Genomic DNA, 21884 nt, shown 5'->3' with positions numbered 1-21884 from the left:
TGTTTGTTACACTTTGTAGTGAAATTGGTCCGGCAAAATGCTAGCCACATAAAATGACAGCTGAATGAATAGTTAACATTGAGATCAACGTTTTTTGCATATCTAAGAAGGCATAAACATAGATTTGATTTGATAATCATTAAACAGAAATGCTATTTTTTTTTTTTTTTGTCCTCTACTTGCAGCTAATTATTGGTTTAGTGCTTCAAGTCATGAACATGGCACATCCAGATTTATTTTGTGCAGTAATTTCACCAGTCAATGCATGGGGTATCTAGTGAAGGACACTTGCTTTGTAGATGTTGATGTTACAGTTCTTGGAGTGGTTGATACATTGTCTTGGGATCATTTTAAGACATACTATGTTATAAAAGAATGTAGTTACATTGGAGCCTCAAATAAATCAAAGAATCAAATCAAATTAGCAATAGTACAAATCAACTGCACTTTGTCAATCCTACAATCTATGAGTGTAACAATCTTCCATTTATCTGCATGTCTATATTCCACTCTTGACGTGAAAAAAATATGGATCTAAATCTTTACAATATACATTTTATTTAAAGTACAATAAATCGTTGTTTAAATTGGAGGTTCAATGTTGTTATGTCATACATACAAGTACATCATGTACTGAATTTATTTACAAATAACAATACACAATTGACAAATACTTGAAGGGGTTAATCATCAAATGCAAGTCATGCAACCAAGTTAACCAAATGTTTTCTCACTGCTGTAACACATATACAGAAACCCATCCTCATCCTTGTATGTTTGGTAGATGGAGGTCATAAGACTAGCTGTAGAAGGAATCACAAGAACACATAAAAGACATATATCAACTTCCACATAAGATGACAAGATTTGGTTCATCTAAAATGAGTAGTTAATAAAATGAGAAAATCAAGAATTAATATTGATTTATTATCATTTGCATATAATATAAACAATTGATTTACCTCATTTTAGGATTTGTGGTGAGTTTGACAGAATCATACTGTGATTTCGCACATGCTACAATTTGGAGCTTTTATAAAACCATGGTGCCAATGTGATTTCGGCAAATGCACCATAATACTAAACATGCTCTAACTCTATTTATCAACATTTGACATTATTCATTTTACTCTTTAATTGAGTGGCTCACTTTGGACGAGCCACATCCAAGAAAGCAGAACCTCAACTAATAATAACTACTACAAATAGATTATAGTGATAATATAAGGTGCATTTACCAGTTTGAGGAAGCATGTTTTTCACAAAAATAAACAGAGCTTTCCCAGGAGTCAAACGTAGCCTACTACTTAAAATGTGAATAAACTGCCCAACAGACATGTCTCGAGGAACCAAATATCTAAAAGAGAGAAACCAAAATATGAGATTAGGCCCTTCAAATCAAAATTGGTATTCAATGATGCATTTTTGCTCAATCTTATAATTACAATAAATGAAAAAAGATCAAAAAACATAAGAGAGGCAATCCTATATTGCTATCACCGAAAAGAATTCTATAATATATCCTTAGATTTTATGTTCAGTCTAAACTCAACCATACAAAATCAAAATCAGCTTTTAAGGAAAAGATTTCCCAATCTTTATAAGCTCTACTTAAGGCCATTTATCTCTAGTTGATTCGGGCTTTCAACGGTCAACACCCTCCTCATGCTCAAGACTAGACATGCGTAGAAAATATACATACATCAACAACAACCAAGTCTTGGATTCATGAATCGAACAACACCATAATATTTTATCATGTATCATATCTTTATCCAACTCATTTATCTTCAGAACCTACTATCATAGTATCATGTATCATATGTTTATCCAAAAACGACCCTCCATCTGATCTACTCTCATACTACATAATCTACCAAAATATCTTTCTCATACTACCAAAATAAAAACATTATAAATTATAATGATAATGTTGACTATTTTGAAATGCATAATTGGAGAATCACCAAAAAAAAAAAAAAAAGAACCGATGATCTAACTTAGAAAAATTGCAAAAAGAGAAATATAAAATGAAAACATACTTCTTCTTGTCCAATTCAGGTAGGTCTGTCCTAGAATATTTCTCAATGATGACCTTCAATAACAATAAGATAAGATAAATAAATATAAGCAATGATGATAATAATAATAATATTGATTAAGTAAAAAAATTATGATGATAAATAAAATAATACGGGAACTCGATCGGGATATTTAACAATGATGTTTTGTGATTCCTTGCGTCGTTCATCTGTATTCAATTAAAATACATCAACAGACATTAATGCAATAATAATAATAATAATAATAATAATAATAATAATAATAATAATAATAATAATAATAATAATAATAATAATAATAATAATATTGAAATGTGAGAAATTATGATGAGATGAAAATAACAAACCTAAAGAAAATTCTTGTTTGAAGGAATTGATCTTGCCCATGAGATAAGATATGATATGATAATATGAATTATGTGTTGGTGATAGAAGAGAGCGTGCATGTATTTATCTTAATTGAAATTGAAGTTGTAATGAAAATGGAATTGGTTGAAATGATTCTATAATATTCCGTTGTGTCCACGGTCAATTTTTTCTGGCATTAACGTGTAAGTCAATGTCAATCAACAACAGAAACAAACACGTCAAATTTCTTAGAAGCTTGCTTTTCTGACATAGAATACTTCCTATTGACACATGGAAATGACCAAATTACCTCCAGCGGTAGTTAACTACCGTTGGTTAAAGCGTCGGTAATTAACTGCCGCTGACATTCAGCGGTAGTTAACTACCGCTGGAATTGCTTTTGTTTAGTCCCACTGCCACTTTTCCACTTTTGAGTTTTTTCAATTAAAAAAAATACACTTTGCTGACCCATAATCTTCATCCACAATCACCTTCACTTTCACTTTCCACTACCTTCCCATCTTCCCCCTTTTTTTTTACGCAAAATTTTCATGTTCTATTCATCTTCATCTTCATACAAAAAAAAAATCCAAATTTAAAAGGACTAAAAAAAAAATCTCAGTTCAACAAGTCCAACAATCCTGGCTTATTTATCATGTTCCTCTTTGTGTTGTTATTATATTCATGGTGTTCCATATTTTTTTGAAGAATTAACTCATCTCATATATCTCATATATATCACGGCCTCTCTCTAATTCTCGTCTCCTATCACCTCCCATGGCCTCTCTCCTCTTTATTTTCTAATTTTTCCAGAACTGCAAATTTACTCCTTGCATAAGAAAAGCAAAGAAATTGATAATGGATGAATTTGAGAATGGATGAATAAAAGAGGGGTTAGTAGTTGTTGTTTTGACATCACCATTTTCAGTTGTTGTTGCTGGTATAGATACCCCTTCCAATTCTTCTCTAGTTGACAGTGGGGATGCAATTGATTGTGCTGCAGGTTTCCTCTTCTCAAGAAATGTATCAAAAGCTTTGGCTGTATCGGGTTTTTTTTTGTTTCTGGAAAATTATGTGATTGGGTATTGAAATAAATTGTTATGTTTTATTTATTTTTTGTTTCTGAAAAAATTTCTGGGTTGTTCTTAATTGTGATGATGAAGGAGATGTTGAATTATGAAGAAGAGGAATGAAGAAGATGAAGTAAAGGAAATAAAATTTCTGAAACAGCTTATGTTAATTCCTCCTTTTCTCTACCCAAAACATGTTGGTTATATATCAAAAGGAATGGCTGAAGCTGAACAGAGGTTTCCAGCGGTAGTTAACTACCGCTGAGAGTTCAGCGGCAGTTAACTACCGGCAGTTTGCAGAGCGGATGTTAACTACCGCAGGGGCATTAAGGTCATTTCCATGTGTCAATTGGAAGTATTCTATGTCAAAATAGCAATTTTCAATTTCTTATTACATGGCCTTTGTTAGGGCCTAATGTTTGTTCTTTGGGCCTTGTAGTGGATGGATGCTTTTACATTAAGATTTCTTTTTAGACCCCTCCTTATCTCTTTGTGTTAAAATTAAAAAAGGTTTCATCTTAAAATTTGTCTTAGACTTCAATATATGTGAGTCGGTCTTGTCTAACTCATTTGTTAGGTCCAACCATCCAATTGAATACACCACTATAATTTTTTTCTGTAATTACCACTATAATTTTTTTATTAACGACAAAAAAAACAATATATTGATAATGGAAGAAAAAAGTACTAATAAGTCAAGACAGATGAAGTAGTACAAAACGTACTCAATCCGGTGTAGTTTAGTCTCTCATAACAAAATATTGTAAAACATGATATCAAACTAAAATAATTTTTTTTTTTTTTTTGAAAAATCAAATAAACATAACCCACATTACGAAAGAGAACAACCACTAGCAAAAATAAATAAATAAATAAATAAATAAAAGATAAATGTTGACTGGTGTTCTTCAAACATTGTAAAAACAAAAAAACATTATTTTAGTAATTGAAAGATGTAATTTTTACATAAAAAAATTATATTACTTTGATAATCGTTTGATTTATATTTTCAAAACAAAATTATATTACTTTGATAACAATGTTTGTTATCATGACTCTAATAAAATTAATAAGTCTCATCCCAATCAATCAATTCAAAATATTTCTTTTCAATGCATACATACATTTGACTTGCCAAACTTTCGTTACTTTTGTCCCTTACTTTGACAATTTTTTATTCGAATCACTTGTGAAGACAAACTCCTTTGTCTAAAAAAACGATGTCAGTGACATCCAAATTCAATCATACATTTGGAATTGCACGTGTGTCCCACGGCAAAGCTACGGTGGGAGACCTTGATAGGTCTCCTACCGGTGAGAGACCTCCTTTTTTTTTCCTTGCAAAATATGAAAAAAAATGGAAAATTATATAATTTTTTGAAAAATGAAAAAAAAAATGGAATATATAATTTTGAAAATCATTAAAAAATCTGATTTTTTTTGAAAATATATTATTTCATTTTTTTCGAAAAATCTGGATATATTATTTCATTTTTTAACGAAAATTTCAATTTTAAAAAATTATTTCATTTTTTTTCGAAAAATCTGGATATATTATTTCATTTTTTTACGAAAATTTCAATTTTAAAAAATTATTTCATTTTTTTACGAAAATTTCAATTTTAAAAAATACCCCTAATTTATTATATTATTCGGTAAATTATTTTAATATTTTAAATTTATTATCGCTTTTACCAAAATACCCCTAATTTAAGAATGAAATAACAAAAGCATCATTTTTGTCCTTTTTTACTCAACCATTGGATTTAATCCAATGGCTCCATTCATTTTGCAAAAAAAAAAAACAAAAAAAATGAGGTCTCTCACCGGTAGGAGACCTATCAAGGTCTCCCACCGTAGACGGCGCCGTGTCCCACCCTCAACACGATAGAGTAAACTAATAGAATGGAGTATCTTGGATCAAGTTACTAGTTTAGAATTTGAATATATCTGCATTATTTGTTAATTTTCAAATACAAATATGGAGAACATAACACACTTCTTTTGAATTGATGGAAATGATATCATACAGTGAAATGAAATGGAATTATGCTATATTTTATTTATTTATAATGACTTTAAATTGATACTTGTAAAAAAAACAACTGTAATTTTGTTTGTAAAAAAAAAAAAAAAACTGATTTATTAATATTTTGAATTATAAGTCCAGGCTTTTGATCCACTTTTGTAAGAGAGTAATTATATTTATACAACTATTCAATGACAACTCTTGTGACATTTTCTTTTATTTCCCTTCTTATATTAGTCAATAACAGCATAGAGAAGAAAAGAAAAAACATGGATTATTTCTTACTTTTGAGGTAGTTCTCAATAAACAACTCATGTGATTAATTTTGCATCCAGCTGTAATAAAATGAGAAAAAAAAACACTAAATATCATGGTTATATAGGGATGAAAAATTATCAATACTTCTAAAAATTTAAAACTCTAATTTGGGATTTTATCACCTCTAACGTGACATTTCTTTGAATCAGTGGCTTCAAAATTTTATTTTATTTTTTGAGGAACACAGAGAAACTGGTTTTTTATGATGCCTTGAATAATTTTAATGAAATTGCAAATAATTAATATAATTAACATTATACATACTAGCGAAAAGACGAACGCATCTTTCCGCTCTTTTTATTGCGTTAAAGTTTGAAAATTATGAACGGTATTTTTCTATAAAAATTTTATTTTGATTAAAAGTGTAAATATAAATGATTATTTCTTTCAAATTATAACAAACCAAACTAACATTGTTTATCTATTTTTTTCATAAGGCAAGAGCAAAATGACATAAAAAAAAAAAAAAAAAAAGGAGTGGCTCCCAACTAAGTTGGTACCCTACTCAAATCTTTTGTCAAATGCTCATAAATATTATTAAAATCACATAAAAACTGGGGGGGGGGGGGGGGGGGGGGGGGGGGGGGGGGGCATAAACCTAACCCAATAAAATCACACGAGTGTGTGCCGAACCCAAACGGGTGATATAAAAATTAAAGCAACACACAAGCGTATCAACCTCTAATTAATCTTAAAACTAATTAAAGGTCTTCAATGCGATGATTGAACCCTTAGTCAACACTGAGGCAATTTATGTACCTCAACTTCCTACAACAATGGCAGCAAGCCAAACGACCCTTTCGAGCCCCACAGTCCAAACCAAACAAAGTAAATGACGATCTTAAACTGGCGTATGAATCGTCTGCCAACACAGAATCGACCCAAGATCCATCAACTCCCTACAAAAACAGCAGCAAGTCATTATCGCCCTTTCAAGCCAAACTAGATCCAATTGAACACGACGTCACAACGCAATCCGAATCAACACACGTCAGAACATGGAACTTCATTAAAACCACCAAATAAGACCTTCCCCGTATCTCCAACGCAGTGAATGCAAATACATATACTTTGAATCATACAAATCTCAACAGATTTGGATTAGAATCAGGAATCAAAGGCAAGATGAGCACAACACAAGGACTTTCCATGAGGTCACCCATCCTCATACTACTCTCGCCCTAGCACGCTTAACTGCGGGGTTCAAATGAGATCTGGTGCATTAGTGCTGGTATGATCGCACCTCATTGTCTATCTATTTGTTACGCTTATTTTTAATATTTGAGGTTACTTTTATCTATTTGTTATATGTGTTATTTGTGTTTAAAGTTGAGGGTAATTTGAGAAAGAGAAAAAGTCAGCCCAAAAGAGTCAAAAAAAAGCTATTTTCTATTTATATATATATATATATATGTTTTATGATATGAAAGATTTGAGATGATGGATATCTTAATATGGTCCTATTATGATGTCAATTTGTATCTTCATGTGGGGATTTTCATAGGAGTTGTCAAATTTGAGAAACCGCGAACGAATAGTTGATTTAAAGGAAACAAGGGAGAAAGTCCTTCTGATGGTGGTTTATGGACAGAGATGAGCATCATACACCGCCTTGCATGAACCTTTATCCAAGTTTTGTAGCTATGATAGACAGGGTACTCCTCTATGACACAGAAGAGATTTCTAAGTTGCAGTATGAAAAATATATGCTATCTTTTAAGATCAAAATTTTGGACAACAAAATCTCGAGTTGTGATCATCATGAGGCAAATCAACCAGGTAGTGATGGTGAAGGGAAGAAAGAGGTGATCAACATCGATTACAATACTCAACTTCAGAATATTTTAGATGATTTCTTGGTGTCAAATCAAGTTTCATTTGAGAAGTTTGATGTTCAGTGTGGTGATCTTGTTGAAAAAGCACATGAGTCTCAGAGGAAGCTGGTTCGGATGGAGATTGAGTGTCACAAGGTTGTGGTGGAAGAAAATCCAAAAGTGAGGAGTGCTGACATTTTCCCGAAGTCTGAACAAACAGAGGTTAAGGAAATCACTCGTGTGCAAATGGATGCATGTCCTTCTCTAAGGTGGGAGAGCTTAAATTCCAAAGGTTTAACTGTGAGCACATGGGAGCACCTACTTCTTTATGCCAAGTTCATGGATTTCTTGCCTAACAAGAGGAAGAAGAAGGGTGATGTGTTCTTTCTGACATATTTGCCACCCTAACAGTGGTTGAAGCGTCAAGCTCAATGACGTAAAAGAAAGCGCTTGGTGGAAGGCAACCCATCCTTTTTATTATGTTTTTATTTTCAGTATTTTATTTTTATTGTTGAGTCAGATAATTGTCAGTATGTTTGAATAACTCAGTTGTATCCCTCTGTTATGCAATTGTTCTTGAACTTGTTTATTATTAATGAATTTGCTTGTTTGTTGACTTTTTCCAGTTTAGTAACAAATATTTGTTCAAGTGGTATTCCAAAAGTTCAAAAGGATGAGTGACTTGTGTTTCAAAAGCGAAGTGTACGGCGTTAAAGATAGGTAGTCACAACTCCCAGATATCTAAACTGTAAGGATTCATGGCCAAATTTTATTTTTTCAATTTACTTATATAGAGTGTTCCATTCATTTACATTTCTAGAACTTACGATTTTTCTCTATTGTTGATTGATCTTTGTCATTAGCACATTGAGGCAAAAGTGCTTGGTCATGTGAGCCTTTTGAAGCCTACCCTGATTATAACTGTTATATTTTATCCTTTTCTTAACCAATTTGAGCCGGTAGGATTAGAACTTTTTGTTCGGTGACAAACTACATTACAAGCTTAGAGACTTTTAGGACTTGTCCCATATTGCTTTTCTGAGTTAGGCATTGTAGAATGTTGCTAAATAATTAAGTTTGGGGTTGCTATTGGAATTTGCAACCAACTAAGTTTGGGGCTGGGGGTACTAGAAAACAAAGAACATTATCATGAAAACTACACACAAAAATGGTGTATCAAAAAAAAAAGAGGAAGAAAAGAATAGAATGAAAAAGGGACAAAACATTGAAAATCCGAGTAACTTTAAACTCGATTGTCCCAATAGTTACAAGTGTTCTGTAGTACCTTTGCAAGAATTGTTGTTCCATAAGGTGAATGAATGATGGATTGAATTTTGTGCTTAACTTCCGTAGGAATGCCTAACTCAAATTTTGTGTAGCCTACTTATCCAAATATTATCCCACCTTCACATAAGCCCCGTTATAACCCTTAAAGACCTCAAAGTGTGCATTGACATTGATTTTGATTGACGTTTAGAAACTTTTCAAGCGTATGGTAATATGTAGATTGCATGTCGACTATGTGTGAACCCTTTCATATTTTTGCGTGGAGTTGTGAATTGGTGGATGCGTACAAGTCAAACTAGCTCATCTTTAGCTAGTAAGGTGTTGAACTTTTGGGTACTATCGCTTGATCAGGTAATTGTTATTTTACTGTCGATTGTCAATATTGCAAGTAGATTCCTTGAGGACAAGGAATGGTTCAAGTTTGGGGCTGTGATGACAGTCAATTATTCGCTATTTTTAGTGTCATTTTCATCACATTTTGGAGTTCACAAGCAAGATTAAGCAGCAAGAAAAGCAAGAAAAATAGAAGATTTCGAAGAAACAGTTGTGTTGATGTTTTTATTGAGTCTGTAGCAATTTTAGACAGTCTGGGGGTGTGAAAAGCAAAAATTCTGGAAGTGCTGTAAATTGACAATCGTGGCGCGATTTTGAGTGGCGTGGCGAGATTTTGCAGAATCGTGGCGCGATTTTATGAGGCGTGGCGCGATTTTGGACGCAGAAAATTACAACATCTCTGTTTGAGTGAAATCGCGGCACGCCAATTAACAAGGCGCGGCGCGATTTTGCTGGGTCAGGCCCAAAAACTTCTATAAATACTGCACTCAAATTGAAGAACAAGGGTTACGATTTTGGAGAGCAAAGTGCGATTTTGAGACATCGGAGACGGCTAGAAGGGCGATTTCTTCAACCTTTTACCAATTCATGTATGTTTTAATTATTTCATTGATTATGCTATTTGTAAACTCGATTATGAGTAGCTAAATCTCTTAGAGATTAGATCCGAGATGAATCTTTGTAACCCTAATTGACACATGTTGCTGTGAAACTCTATTTTGTTTATGAATTCAATTCTAGTTTATTCAATTCAATTGTTCTTAATGCTTTTTATATCTTGATCACATATAACTTGATTTTGTGAGAACGAATGACCACTGACCATGGCTTTCGACTTAGACCTAATTGAATTGTTCTAATAAACAGGGTTAGTCTAGGAATAGATAATCGTTTGTTAGTGATAATAGGTTAACGTTCGGTAAAACCTTCAAGAATTATTAGACCACCTAAGGAATTAGGGGTTGTAGTTTAAGAAGAGGGTCCTAACTTAAGGAATTGATTAGGGCTATTTTGTTAATCATCGTAAACTAGAAGAGGATTCATAACAAATAGGTGCAGTAGACCAATTAGGGGAACTTAGAGGATTCGAAGGATCTGATCTCATCTTTCTCTCATATTTTCTTAATCAAATCTTTATTTTCCGTTACTTGATTTAATTAAAATCAAATCAAATCTTCTGCCTAGTGGCAAACTAAAAATAAACTTTACACATCCTATTTCTATAACGCAATTGAATTATTGAAGTTAAAAACAGTCCTCGTGAGATCGATATTTTTACTACTTCGATAGTATTTGGTGCACTTGCCAAACGTCTATCAGTACACGAGAGTACTCTCAACCCCTTGCCCACCTAAAATTGACATCTTGAACTTCCACTCCCCTTCGAAGCTAAATTGAAGTAGATAGCATTTGTGGGAGAGTCTGAAAATTGAGAGCAACAAAATACCAATAACCCATACGTTGACATTTTTTTTTATAAAACAGTCAAAATCATATATGCATTCAAAATCTTAAAATATTTTCTTGAAGTCAAAAATTTAAGAAATTAAATATATGGGTCATATCTCTTATATACGAGTAGGTGTTAGTGTCAACAAATAGCATGAGTAGAAGAGCAAGATGGCTTGGAAATGGTTGATGGACAACAAATTTATCGAATCATACACATATACTGATAAGTATATAGTATAAGTAAAATATCGTGTCTACAGACTCTACACAAAGATTACGTGTAACATCAACTCCTACAAAATCATTGCTATTTGGGAGAAACTCTTATATGAACACAACCACAAATGATAAATATTTGAGCACACTCATATCAAATGGAAAAATTTAAAGTAAAAATAATTAGATCACATCAATCAACATCATTTAATTTTATTGTCTTATAATTTTTGCATTTGATGTGAGCGTGTCTAAATATTTATAATTTGTGGTTGTGTCTATATAAGAGTTTCTCGCTATTTGGATCGGGTATATGTGTAGGATTGTTGACAAAGGTAAAGTATAGGTGAGTGTTGTGTCTACACATGATATACTTCATAATATGAATTTGTAACAGTGTTGACAAAATATTTTTTGTGTTTTTAACCTCTCTTGCTCTTCCAGCTAAATAATCTCTTGTGCTTCACTATCTGTTTGGTAGGGTAGAAATAAGGAAGAGAGAGTGAAGGAGGAGAGAAGTTGAAGAGAGATAATAAACTTCTCCTGTTTGGTAGAGAAGAAAAACAGGAGAGAGAGACTAAAAAGCTGTGGGTCCCACACAAAATTCTTTCTCTCCATAATTGAGAAGAAATAGGAGAGAAGAGGTGTTTTGTTGTATTGGGGTGGCGTTTAAGGTGGGAAAGGGAAGTATTTTCCCACCATGGGAAAGTTGGATTTTTACCATTAGATTAAAGAGGTGTATTGATCTTATGATAGTCTACCTACACTTTATTTTTTTTCTTTCTCTTTCAAGTTTCTTCATCCTCTAGATCTGGAATTTTACAATTAAATCAGATGGAATGGATCCTGCAACGATCCAAAATTGAACTGTCAACATATGCTTTATGTACATGGTTCCAACAGATGCAATGGGTTTTATTTTCTCTGCCACCAGATCGTCTTTCTTTAGAGGAGACATAGAAAAAGATATGATTTTTATTTTCTGCAAATTGGATTGAAAATTGGTTGGATTTTTTCACAAATTTGTTTAGAGAAGTAGACTTGGAAGAAGCAGATTGTGTTTTCCAGATTTTGATTTCTTTATCTCTAGTTGCTATTGTACTTTAAGGCAAATGGAGATGTAATTATCTTTTTATTACGACTGTGTTATCATGGTTGAACATCATGAATTATCAAAATATAGAACTACTGTCCTTCTAAATTCCTGCTCTCTTGACTTGAACGCAACCATAAAACTGAAAAAATAAAATGATAACACACCAACGGCGGTGGCGGATGGAAAGGCTACGATGGTGGTCGGTTTTTGTTTTCAAAGGGGCAAGAAGGGTGAAGGGAAAGCTGGGTTTTATTTTGCTGAACATTGTTTCACGTTTTTCTTTTCTTTCCAGAAGAACAATGGATCCAATATTTCATTGAAAATGTTTGATTCTGTTCTTGAGGGTGGAGAGAGGAGGTAGAAAGAGAAATTGAAGTGGATTTGATACTGACAGACCATGGTAAATCTGTGTTCTGAGTTAGATCTAATGGTAAAAATTCAACTTTCCCATGGTGGGAAAATACTTCCCTTTCCCACCTTAAACGCCACCTCCTATTATACCCCTCATCTCTTTTCATTCAATTAATTTTGTTTGTCTTTATTATACTATAGTAGTTTTTTTTTTCAACGACAATTTGGTTTCACTCTTCCCTCAATTTTTTTTTGTTTGTTTCATTCCTTAAAAATAAAACTTTATTTCATATTAAGTAGAACCGTTTTGGTAAATAAATATATATTATGTCCCTATTTTGCAATTGTATGCCGTACGCTCATGTTTAAATAGTTTATAAAAATCCTTCAAAAAAAAATAGTTTATAAAATATTTTCGAAATACTACACTTTTTTTTTTCAGGGGAATTACTACACCTTTTATTGGTAAAAAATACATAAATTTATATATTCAAAAAATGATATACGTTTCATTTAAAATAAGTAGTTAAATTAATTAACTGAATTTAAACAAAAGAATTAAATTAAGTTGAATGGAAATGTTATTTTAACGTAGGGGCATCATAGTACTTTTAAAAATAAACAACACTTCTCTCTTCTCTATTTCTTTTATCTTTCTCTTATACCAAACAATTCACCAAATCCACTCTATTTCTCACCTTTTTCTCTCTTCACAACTTCTCTCTTCACAACTTCTCTTCTATACCAAACACACCATAAAAGTGTCGAAGATAATCCACATCCAACCACAGGCACAGGGATAATATCATTTGTCAATAAAAAAGCAAGGAACCAAAAAGATATGATTAATCATAGCATTTTATTCCACATGTCTTCGAGGGGAATTTTTTTAGTGTTGTAAAAAACTGGAAACGAGGAACTGAAGTCAAAAGTGAAAAAGATGCCCCATTTTCAACATTGTTCAGATCCAAATGCAATGTTCCCTTGGGTGCATTGATGAAACATCTTTCTAGGATTTTATTTGTTTGGCAAGGCAACGACAGGGGCTTAGGGACAGGGTGAGTATCCAATGGACCCCACTAAATTAAGAAGTAGTTTTACCTAACATTACTAATTTAATCTATCTAATTAATCTAATTTTAACCTCAATACATTGGAAAAAAAAAAAAACATCAGTACCCTAATGATTTTGTATTCATACACATAGTAAGTGTCTCCTGGATTGAATGCATAAACTACAACCACTGTTTTCATTTAACCCCTGGCTATTCCATAATAACATCAAACAAAGACTCTAATAATCTTATTAAACATTGCCCAATATTGCTTTGATTTGTTGATAGAACCATTAAATTAATTTAATTAATTAATTAATTAATTAGCGAGGGATGTTGACACATCTACGCATGGTGATGATCAAATAATAATCAAACAAACAGAAACACAATATTGCTTTGATTCTGTCTTGCAAAGTGCTACTATTTTATGATCATAACCGAGTTCTCATTGTACTTTCAAGATTAACCTAATACTTTTAACTGTGAAACTATTTTGAGATTACATTGCTGTATATTATTGGTGAATTCCGTACTAATTTGATCGATAGAACTAAGCGCACGCATGCATTATGAACATTATAAACTGTTTAAATATAGAAAAATATAATTTGGTCTCATGCATACACAACAATAATAGTTGATTATAACTTAAGTACTTAAGGGAGACAAGAGAAGAAGATATGAGTGTGCCATGGTGGTGATATATATCTTGTTTTAACATTTTATCCATCATAGAATTATGGGGACCATGCTCTAGAACTTGTGGTGTGTTTGGTATAGAAGAGAAGTTGTGAAGAGAGAAGTTGTGAAGAGAGAAAAAGGTGAGAAATAGAGTGGATTTGGTGAATTGTTTGGTATAAGAGAAAGATAAAAGAAATAGAGAAGAGAGAAGTGTTGTTTATTTTTAAAAGTACTATGATGCCCCTACGTTAAAATAACATTTCCATTCAACTTAATTTAATTCTTTTGTTTAAATTCAGTTAATTAATTTAACTACTTATTTTAAATGAAACGTATATCATTTTTTGAATATATAAATTTATGTATTTTTTACCAATAAAAGGTGTAGTAATTCCCCTAAAAAAAAAAGTGTAGTATTTCGAAAATATTTTATAAACTATTTTTTTTTGAAGGATTTTTATAAACTATTTAAACATGAGCGTACGGCATACAATTGCAAAATAGGGACATAATATATATTTATTTACCAAAACGGTTCTACTTAATATGAAATAAAGTTTTATTTTTAAGGAATGAAACAAACAAAAAAAAATTGAGGGAAGAGTGAAACCAAATTGTCGTTGAAAAAAAAAACTACTATAGTATAATAAAGACAAACAAAATTAATTGAATGAAAAGAGATGAGGGGTATAATAGGAATACAACAAAACACCTCTTCTCTCCTATTTCTTCTCAATTATGGAGAGAAAGAATTTTGTGTGGGACCCACAGCTTTTTAGTCTCTCTCTCCTGTTTTTCTTCTCTACCAAACAGGAGAAGTTTATTATCTCTCTTCAACTTCTCTCCTCCTTCACTCTCTCTTCCTTATTTCTACCCTACCAAACAGATAGTTAGTTTAACTATCTCTCTTTTTCAATTCAACGATTGATTGATACATAAAAAAAATTAATAATAAAGGAGAGAGAAAAAAAGTTAGTAAATGACTGAAATTGAGACACAATGGATATCATGAGAGAATGAGCATACGATGATCAAAATTTAAATGTGGTTACATTAGTTTTAAGAGTTCAAATTTTATTCGTCTTTTAGTGTTTCTTAATTCACCAACCGAGTTATCTATGAGAGTTTTTAGTTTAATATTGCACCAACCTGTATTGTTATTGTGTTAGAATAAATTAAAACGACGTGGTAGAATATAGCCAAGAATGTACAAATGTTATATTTAATTAAATATTGGTTGATATAGTCTACGAAGATTGGCTCAGTTGATACTTAGTTGGCTACCCATAAAGTCGTGAGTTTAACTCTCGAGCTTTGAGATGTGCTCTCATTCTAACGAATCTTCTAAGCTCAACTCATATAAACTTTTTATTCCAACAAAAATTGATTGGTAAAAAGTAACATGATTTATCTTAATGAGACAAGAAAGAGCATTTGGTGTTTGCGAAAACTAAAATGCTATCAAGAGCAAGTGAGTATTACATAAGACAAATGCTGATATCTCATCGACAATCTGAGATACATTAGATTTGAAATAAAATCACCGAAGAAAAAATTAGGATAACATTACACTGTATGGAATCTTCATCTTGTTTATGTTTGGTTCTACAATAACAAAAATTAAATTTAAGTTATTTTTTTTTAAGGAAAATTTTAAGTTAATTTAATTTGTAAAGTGGTTTATGTTTAAATGTATTTAAGTAAAAGTGGATTGAAAAATAAATTTAAAATTAAAATCAATTGTGACAACCACAAATTACAAATTCTTACTTCAACTAAAATCAATTTTTCTTTAAATCATATAAACATGATAAAAATCAATTATACAACCTCTATATTCACATTTGACCCTCCAACATTTGAAACCAAACATATGTTTAGATAGTTTGACATCCATGGAAGAAAAGACTCTTTAAACCTATATTATATATGATACAACTAATTTATAGGTGCAAACAAAATCAAGAAACTGGTGGAGTTGAATTAAATAAGTATGAGACAGCTCATATTTTAAATTTTGTATATATCCAACCGTGCATTCAACCGTGTAGATTACTTTGAACTATTTTTCTACTAAATTGAAGATCAGTGTCTAAATTAATAATTTGTTGGTATCAATTTATATGCACAACACCTCATAATATTGAATGAGATTATGACAAAAAGTAGTACAAAGACAGCAGAGATAAGTATGTTCTTGTCTTGTAATAAATTATATAACAAAAAGTTGTAATTGTCCTTTACAAAGTTAAATTAAGCGTGTGGTTTTGTTAGAGAAAAAAGATCTCCCTTTGAGAAGTGGGAAGATGAAGGACAACTCATAATTCAAACAAAGGTACACATAATCATTATTGAATTTTGACAGGCAAAAAATGCATTATAATTCATAACAGCCCCTATTTTTATAGGCTTACTTTATACCATTTTGGTTTAATAGCCACCTATGTTATATCGTTGCTCATATTTTGAAAACCACATTATTTGCAACAACTACTAATTTGAGTACTTCAAAAATATTTGGATTAAATCCGCAAATAGAAAAGCCTAATGCTTGGTTTAGCTAGGCTCATCAAACTTAGGATATAGATTATTGCATTCGCAATTACACATACACCATAGTGATAAGAACGTTAGATACTTCATCGTAATTCAATAGTTCAGATCGTAGATTGTATCAAATTTTCGATTTAAATTTCAAATATTCACACAATCATATAGCCGTCAATCAAACAATCAAATTATTATCGAACAACTTATATTCCAACTTTGAATTTTTAACTTCATTTACCATAGTGAGAATGTGAACTATTCAATATTGATTCAAATGGTTCACACGCGTGACCAAGTCATGCGTGGTTCCATCGTAGTTTCATTCTTGACACTCTCATTAATTATATACAACTATAGAAAAAAGAACATAACTCCTCAACATAATTAAGGGAACATCGTCCTTCAAGAATTCAAATGCTACTATGCTATAGCTTAACTCCCAAACTAGTTAGTTCCTCATCATCCTAAGTGCTATTTCTTGCAATTCACCCAAGTCATGATTATTATTATTGTTATGTGACATTCTTTTCTTATAATTATTACAACCTTGGAATGAGAAATCTTCTCTGCTACTTTGTACATCTTGCATGCTCATCATTCCATCATTCATGCTGCTGCTATGATCAATTGATGACTCAAGTGAACTTTGAGGAGATATAGGGTTCATGTAAGTTGGACAAAATGGATAATTCATTGCTTGTGTGCCAGCAAAATTATTATTGTTTCCTGTCCATTGATTATTATTCTCTATGTTATGTGACAGTTGAGATTTCACTTGCATCAATTGTGCCTGCAAGCATGCTACCTGCATAATTAAAAAGAAAACTTAGAGAAGAAGTGCCAATAGAATTCATTAAGGTGATAAACTAGAAAATTTGTTTGTTTATTAATAAATTGACTAATGAACATTTACTATACATAGTGACAATAAATAATATTCTTTGACTGGCCCTTGAAGCATCAAAGAGCCTTAAGAAAAAGACAGGAGTAGTGTGGTTTAATTATCTCAATGATCTTCCAAATTTCTAATATATATTAAAAAAATAAAGGGGAGAGATAAAAAAAAAATTGAAAATTGCAAGTTCTAAAAAAAACTTTGGTGGATGATCAATGATGAACTATGAATCACTGAAAATAATTGAATGTGATCAATCACATGTGTAGGTGTCCGCCTGCACGTGTCGAACACCTAACAACACCTTTAATTAGAAGTGTTAGTGCCAGATACGTGAGTAAGTGTAGTGTTAATTAGTTATTAGAAGTTGAATGAACTTCTATTGTTCATTAACAGAAAAAACATAGCCAAATGTGAAGTTTATATAATTAACTATATTGTGTACCTGTTGTTGTAAGGCAAAAATGTGAGAGACACAGCCATATACAGGGTCTCTAATACGAGCTTGAGCCTCATAAGCAATTGTGACAACAGCTTCACAACGTTCATGAGCTGGTATATGCAAAAGCAACTTAGAAACATTGCTAGCACCAAACACTTTATGAATAGCTGCAAATCTTGCAGGGCCTTGTTCTGAGCAAAAGTAAGGTGCAAAAATGCAATCAGGTGCACATTTTCTTCTAAGGAACTTGCATGCTCCACAAGGAGAACCAGTTCCAGAGCTAGTTCCATTTGAAGAAGCCATATTGATATTAGAAAGGTTGTGTTTTGTTTTTGATGTTATGTGTGCGTGTGAGAAGTGAAAGAAAGTGAATAAAAATTGTTGCTAGGCACACGGACACACTAGGAAATGGTGAAAGGTTCTAAATACTAAAATTTGAGGAGTGAGTGAGATGGAAGTGGGACAGTGGGAATAAGAGGCATAAAAGAGTCTTATAAAAAACATGAAAGGGGAGACATGGAAGGGTCATGTGTAGGGTTCAAGGGAGACATTTCTTTATGGCAGGTGCAATTAGGGACTGGTTTTTCTAATGGGAGGGGTTTGCTTGTTACTTCTTTTTGTTTTAAAAATGTCTTTGAGACTTTTTCAAACACAAATCTAACCACATCATCAAAGAGTATCCTTCTATGATCACAAGACTAAATGAATAGTATTTGGACATACGCACATAAATATATTTGTCATGACATATTTGTCTAACACAGAACCTTATCTTTCAAACTCATTCAATGTCTTTTAACTCATCAGCCGAACTACCTACGCAAAACATTTTCAAAATACTAAACATTTTTTTATCATTATTAGAAAAAATCTTGTGTATGCTCAAACACTATTCATTTGATCTTATGACCATAGAAGAATACATCCATCGTATATTTATACCAATTCCAAATTTTAGTATGTTTTTTTCACTCTTTTCATGTATTAGTGTCATATTAATGTTCACACTCAATACTATACGGTGTCGAAATACGATGTCAGAAATTATATGCCTAAATAACACAACTGTTTTGTTTAATGGTAATAATTCATGTTTTATGGGATACTAAATAAAATAAAGATAGTTGTACTTGTTTGTTACTTCGTCTGCTTGATTATTGTTTGATATTTTAGTAAAATATTTTTGACTTTTACTACTGTCATTTACAATATCAACGATAATAAATATTACGGGAGTACTCCATCTTCTCTATATAAATAATCCTCTTTACTTTTTGCACGGGAGTACACTTTATTTGTATATGTATTAAATTTCACTTTTCATATCTCAAATTAAATTAATGATATTAATTAGATTTAGAGGTATGTTTATGGAAAAAAAAATACATAAATAGTTTTTTTTTGTGGTGGTTAGAGTTTGAATCCCGGACTTTGCATATATTATGCATTGTCCCTACCAACTGAGTTAAACTCACGAGGACCATAAATATAGTTATTTGTATAAATGCTTATGTTTAGAGACAATTTTTTTCAATGAATGCTTATAATTAAAAACAGAGGGAGTATTATTTTAGCAAAATCTTAATTTCTTTGACAAAACCTATGACAAACAAAATGAAAAAGTTGAAGCACTCAATAATTATTACTCCCTCCGTCCCGGAATAACTGACTCATTTTCTAAAAAAAAGTGTCCCAAAATAACTGACTCATTTCAATTTTCAATACAACTTTCATCATTCCCAATACAATATAACACTAAATAATATTACTTTTATCATTTCCAATACAATATATTCCACTTTCCCCTTTATTTATACACTTTTCTTAATCTGTGTGAAAAACCAAAGTAGGTCAATTATACCGGGACGGAGGTAGTATCGGAGTAGTAGACACAAATTCAATAATTAAGCAATTAAAAATATTTAATATTAGTGTATTATTAAATGTACTTTGATTAGTACTAGTGACTAGTGAGAGTAGTTGTTAGGAAGAGTGGAAGAAGGGAAGAAAAAAAATAATTTTATTTATTTATTTTGGTATATGACTGTAATTGTATGGGGTTGAAGGGTTGGATTGGACTTGGTTTAGTTTAGATTAATTATTTAATTGGTTAATTAGTTGTTGGTGTTATTTTTCCGCCGAACGCCGTACCTGGGAACTGCTGCTGTTTGTCGCTTCCTAAAGCTCAATTAGCCACTGCCACCTGCCGGTAAACACTACCACCAACTTCATCTTGAGTTTAGTTCAATGGATTTGTTTTAGTTACATCCTAATCATCATTATTAAAAATAAATTGTTCTACTAGTAAGAAAAATGTTGAGTAAACCCTATATAATATGCCAAACAATATCATTGTAACCTTTGAATGAATCTACTATCAAAGTTACAAAAATAAATATTTTTAAAAATGTCTTTCTATAATAAGTTTGATTCTCGAATATGTCTTTTGTTAGTTAGTTTCATCAGAGATGACTCTTTCATTAATTATTTTAAGATATATGGTGGTGTCGAAAAATTTATAGTAACATAGTTACTTTTCAGAAATGCATTATACATAATGAAAAAGTAACATAGTACGTATGTGAAAAGCTTTCTTGCAGTAATTTGTTAAATGAGTACTAATAGTAATAAAGTAACACAGTACGTATGTGAAAAGCTTTCTTGCAGTAATTTGTTAAACGAGTACTAATAGTAATAAGTTTATCCATTACAAAATGTTTTAGACTTTGGTCATTACTTCTTGTTGCTTTAAACATAATTTAATGCCAAATTGCATTTGCCTTCTTTTTCTTTGGTCTAAAGAAAGTCATAAACACTTTGGTGTGAGTACTAGTAGTTTACAACTTCATTCCACAAATACACTTTCCGTTTCTTGTAGTTTACAACAGAAGATTCCAACATTTTTTTGACTGTCGGCTACTAATTCTTTTCCTTAATTAGTTTACCAACAATAATAACAAAACATTTTGAGATTTGAGAAGAAAAAAAAAGTTATCATAAAAATTGTTCTCTCTCTTGTACAGATTTTATTTGACATTTGGGGAAGAATTGTGATAGCTTATGGTAACTCTCTTCTTGTGCTTCCTAATGTGTGTTTAGTTTTGTATTGACTAAAATTAATTTTAAATAAATTTTACAAATTGGTTGTGACTAAAAATGAAATGAATTTAATATTTATGCTACACTCAAAAGTGTGTTTCACTAAACAATTGAGCTTAAGCTATTAATGAACTTTGTCAAATATCAAATCGTTCAGAAGAACCTTAATTCAATTTATGAGTGGAACAATTCTTAATCAAACTATATTTACCTCACCACTGAACTCCAAATTATCAAAGTCAAAATGTGTTGAAGGCTAAAATCAATTGGAAAGGCAAAACTCCAAATTGCAGCTTAAGTAAGAATAAACTCTACAACATCCAAAATGTTAAAATCAACGGCTAACATTTACATGAAAAAGAGATTCAAACAAAATCTATCGTTAATTTGTCAATTTTCTTTTTATAACTCGTGAGTGCATCATTAAATTCATATATTCCCTATAGCTTTTCTTTTTATTATTCAAGCAGAAAGATGTGTTTACAGATTCGGGAATATTAGATATTTAAGGTCGTTATCAGAATCTAAAATCAAATCTGATTTTAGAAGAAAATAACTCATGTAGATCCCTTACATCACTTAATTGATTAAGTCACGCACCCACGCTCAAGAAACTCAATTAGAAATGGTTTAATATTATACATGGCCGCTACTTACAATTCTTAAACCTACAATATTGAATTTGAAAGTCAAAAATACTTCAATCAGATTCAGATGAAATGCATTCAGAAAATAACAAAACAAATAATAAATAATCTTGGAACAGCCTATTCATCACACCA

The 21884-nt window shown here is 31.4% G+C and overlaps 2 protein-coding genes and 1 pseudogene across 2 annotated transcripts; all 3 read right to left on the bottom strand.

Moving 5' to 3' along the window:
• Positions 1 to 529: 529 nt before the first annotated feature.
• LOC146910177 (autophagy-related protein 8i-like) lies at positions 530 to 3870 on the bottom strand. The gene is made up of 5 exons (XM_085730282.1): positions 2411 to 3870; positions 2196 to 2251; positions 2043 to 2095; positions 1239 to 1357; positions 530 to 803 (listed from the first exon to the last, which is right to left on the bottom strand). Exons 1-5 carry the CDS (start codon positions 2448 to 2450, stop codon positions 715 to 717), a joined length of 357 nt encoding a protein of 118 aa, XP_085586408.1. The 5' UTR covers positions 2451 to 3870; the 3' UTR covers positions 530 to 714.
• Positions 3871 to 6954: 3084 nt separating this feature from the next.
• Positions 6955 to 7073, bottom strand: LOC146910176 (5S ribosomal RNA; annotated as a pseudogene).
• Positions 7074 to 16874: 9801 nt separating this feature from the next.
• LOC146910175 (LOB domain-containing protein 16-like) lies at positions 16875 to 18588 on the bottom strand. The gene is made up of 2 exons (XM_085730332.1): positions 18007 to 18588; positions 16875 to 17471 (listed from the first exon to the last, which is right to left on the bottom strand). Exons 1-2 carry the CDS (start codon positions 18304 to 18306, stop codon positions 17115 to 17117), a joined length of 657 nt encoding a protein of 218 aa, XP_085586458.1. The 5' UTR covers positions 18307 to 18588; the 3' UTR covers positions 16875 to 17114.
• Positions 18589 to 21884: the final 3296 nt, after the last annotated feature.

This window comes from Medicago sativa, chromosome 7 (genome assembly GCF_051527215.1).
Source record: "Medicago sativa cultivar Bolivia chromosome 7, Bolivia_mono, whole genome shotgun sequence".
In the NCBI taxonomy this organism is placed as follows: domain Eukaryota; kingdom Viridiplantae; phylum Streptophyta; class Magnoliopsida; order Fabales; family Fabaceae; genus Medicago; species Medicago sativa.
Note: the sequence above shows the minus strand (reverse complement) of the source record. Positions and strands in the feature narration are given on the sequence as shown.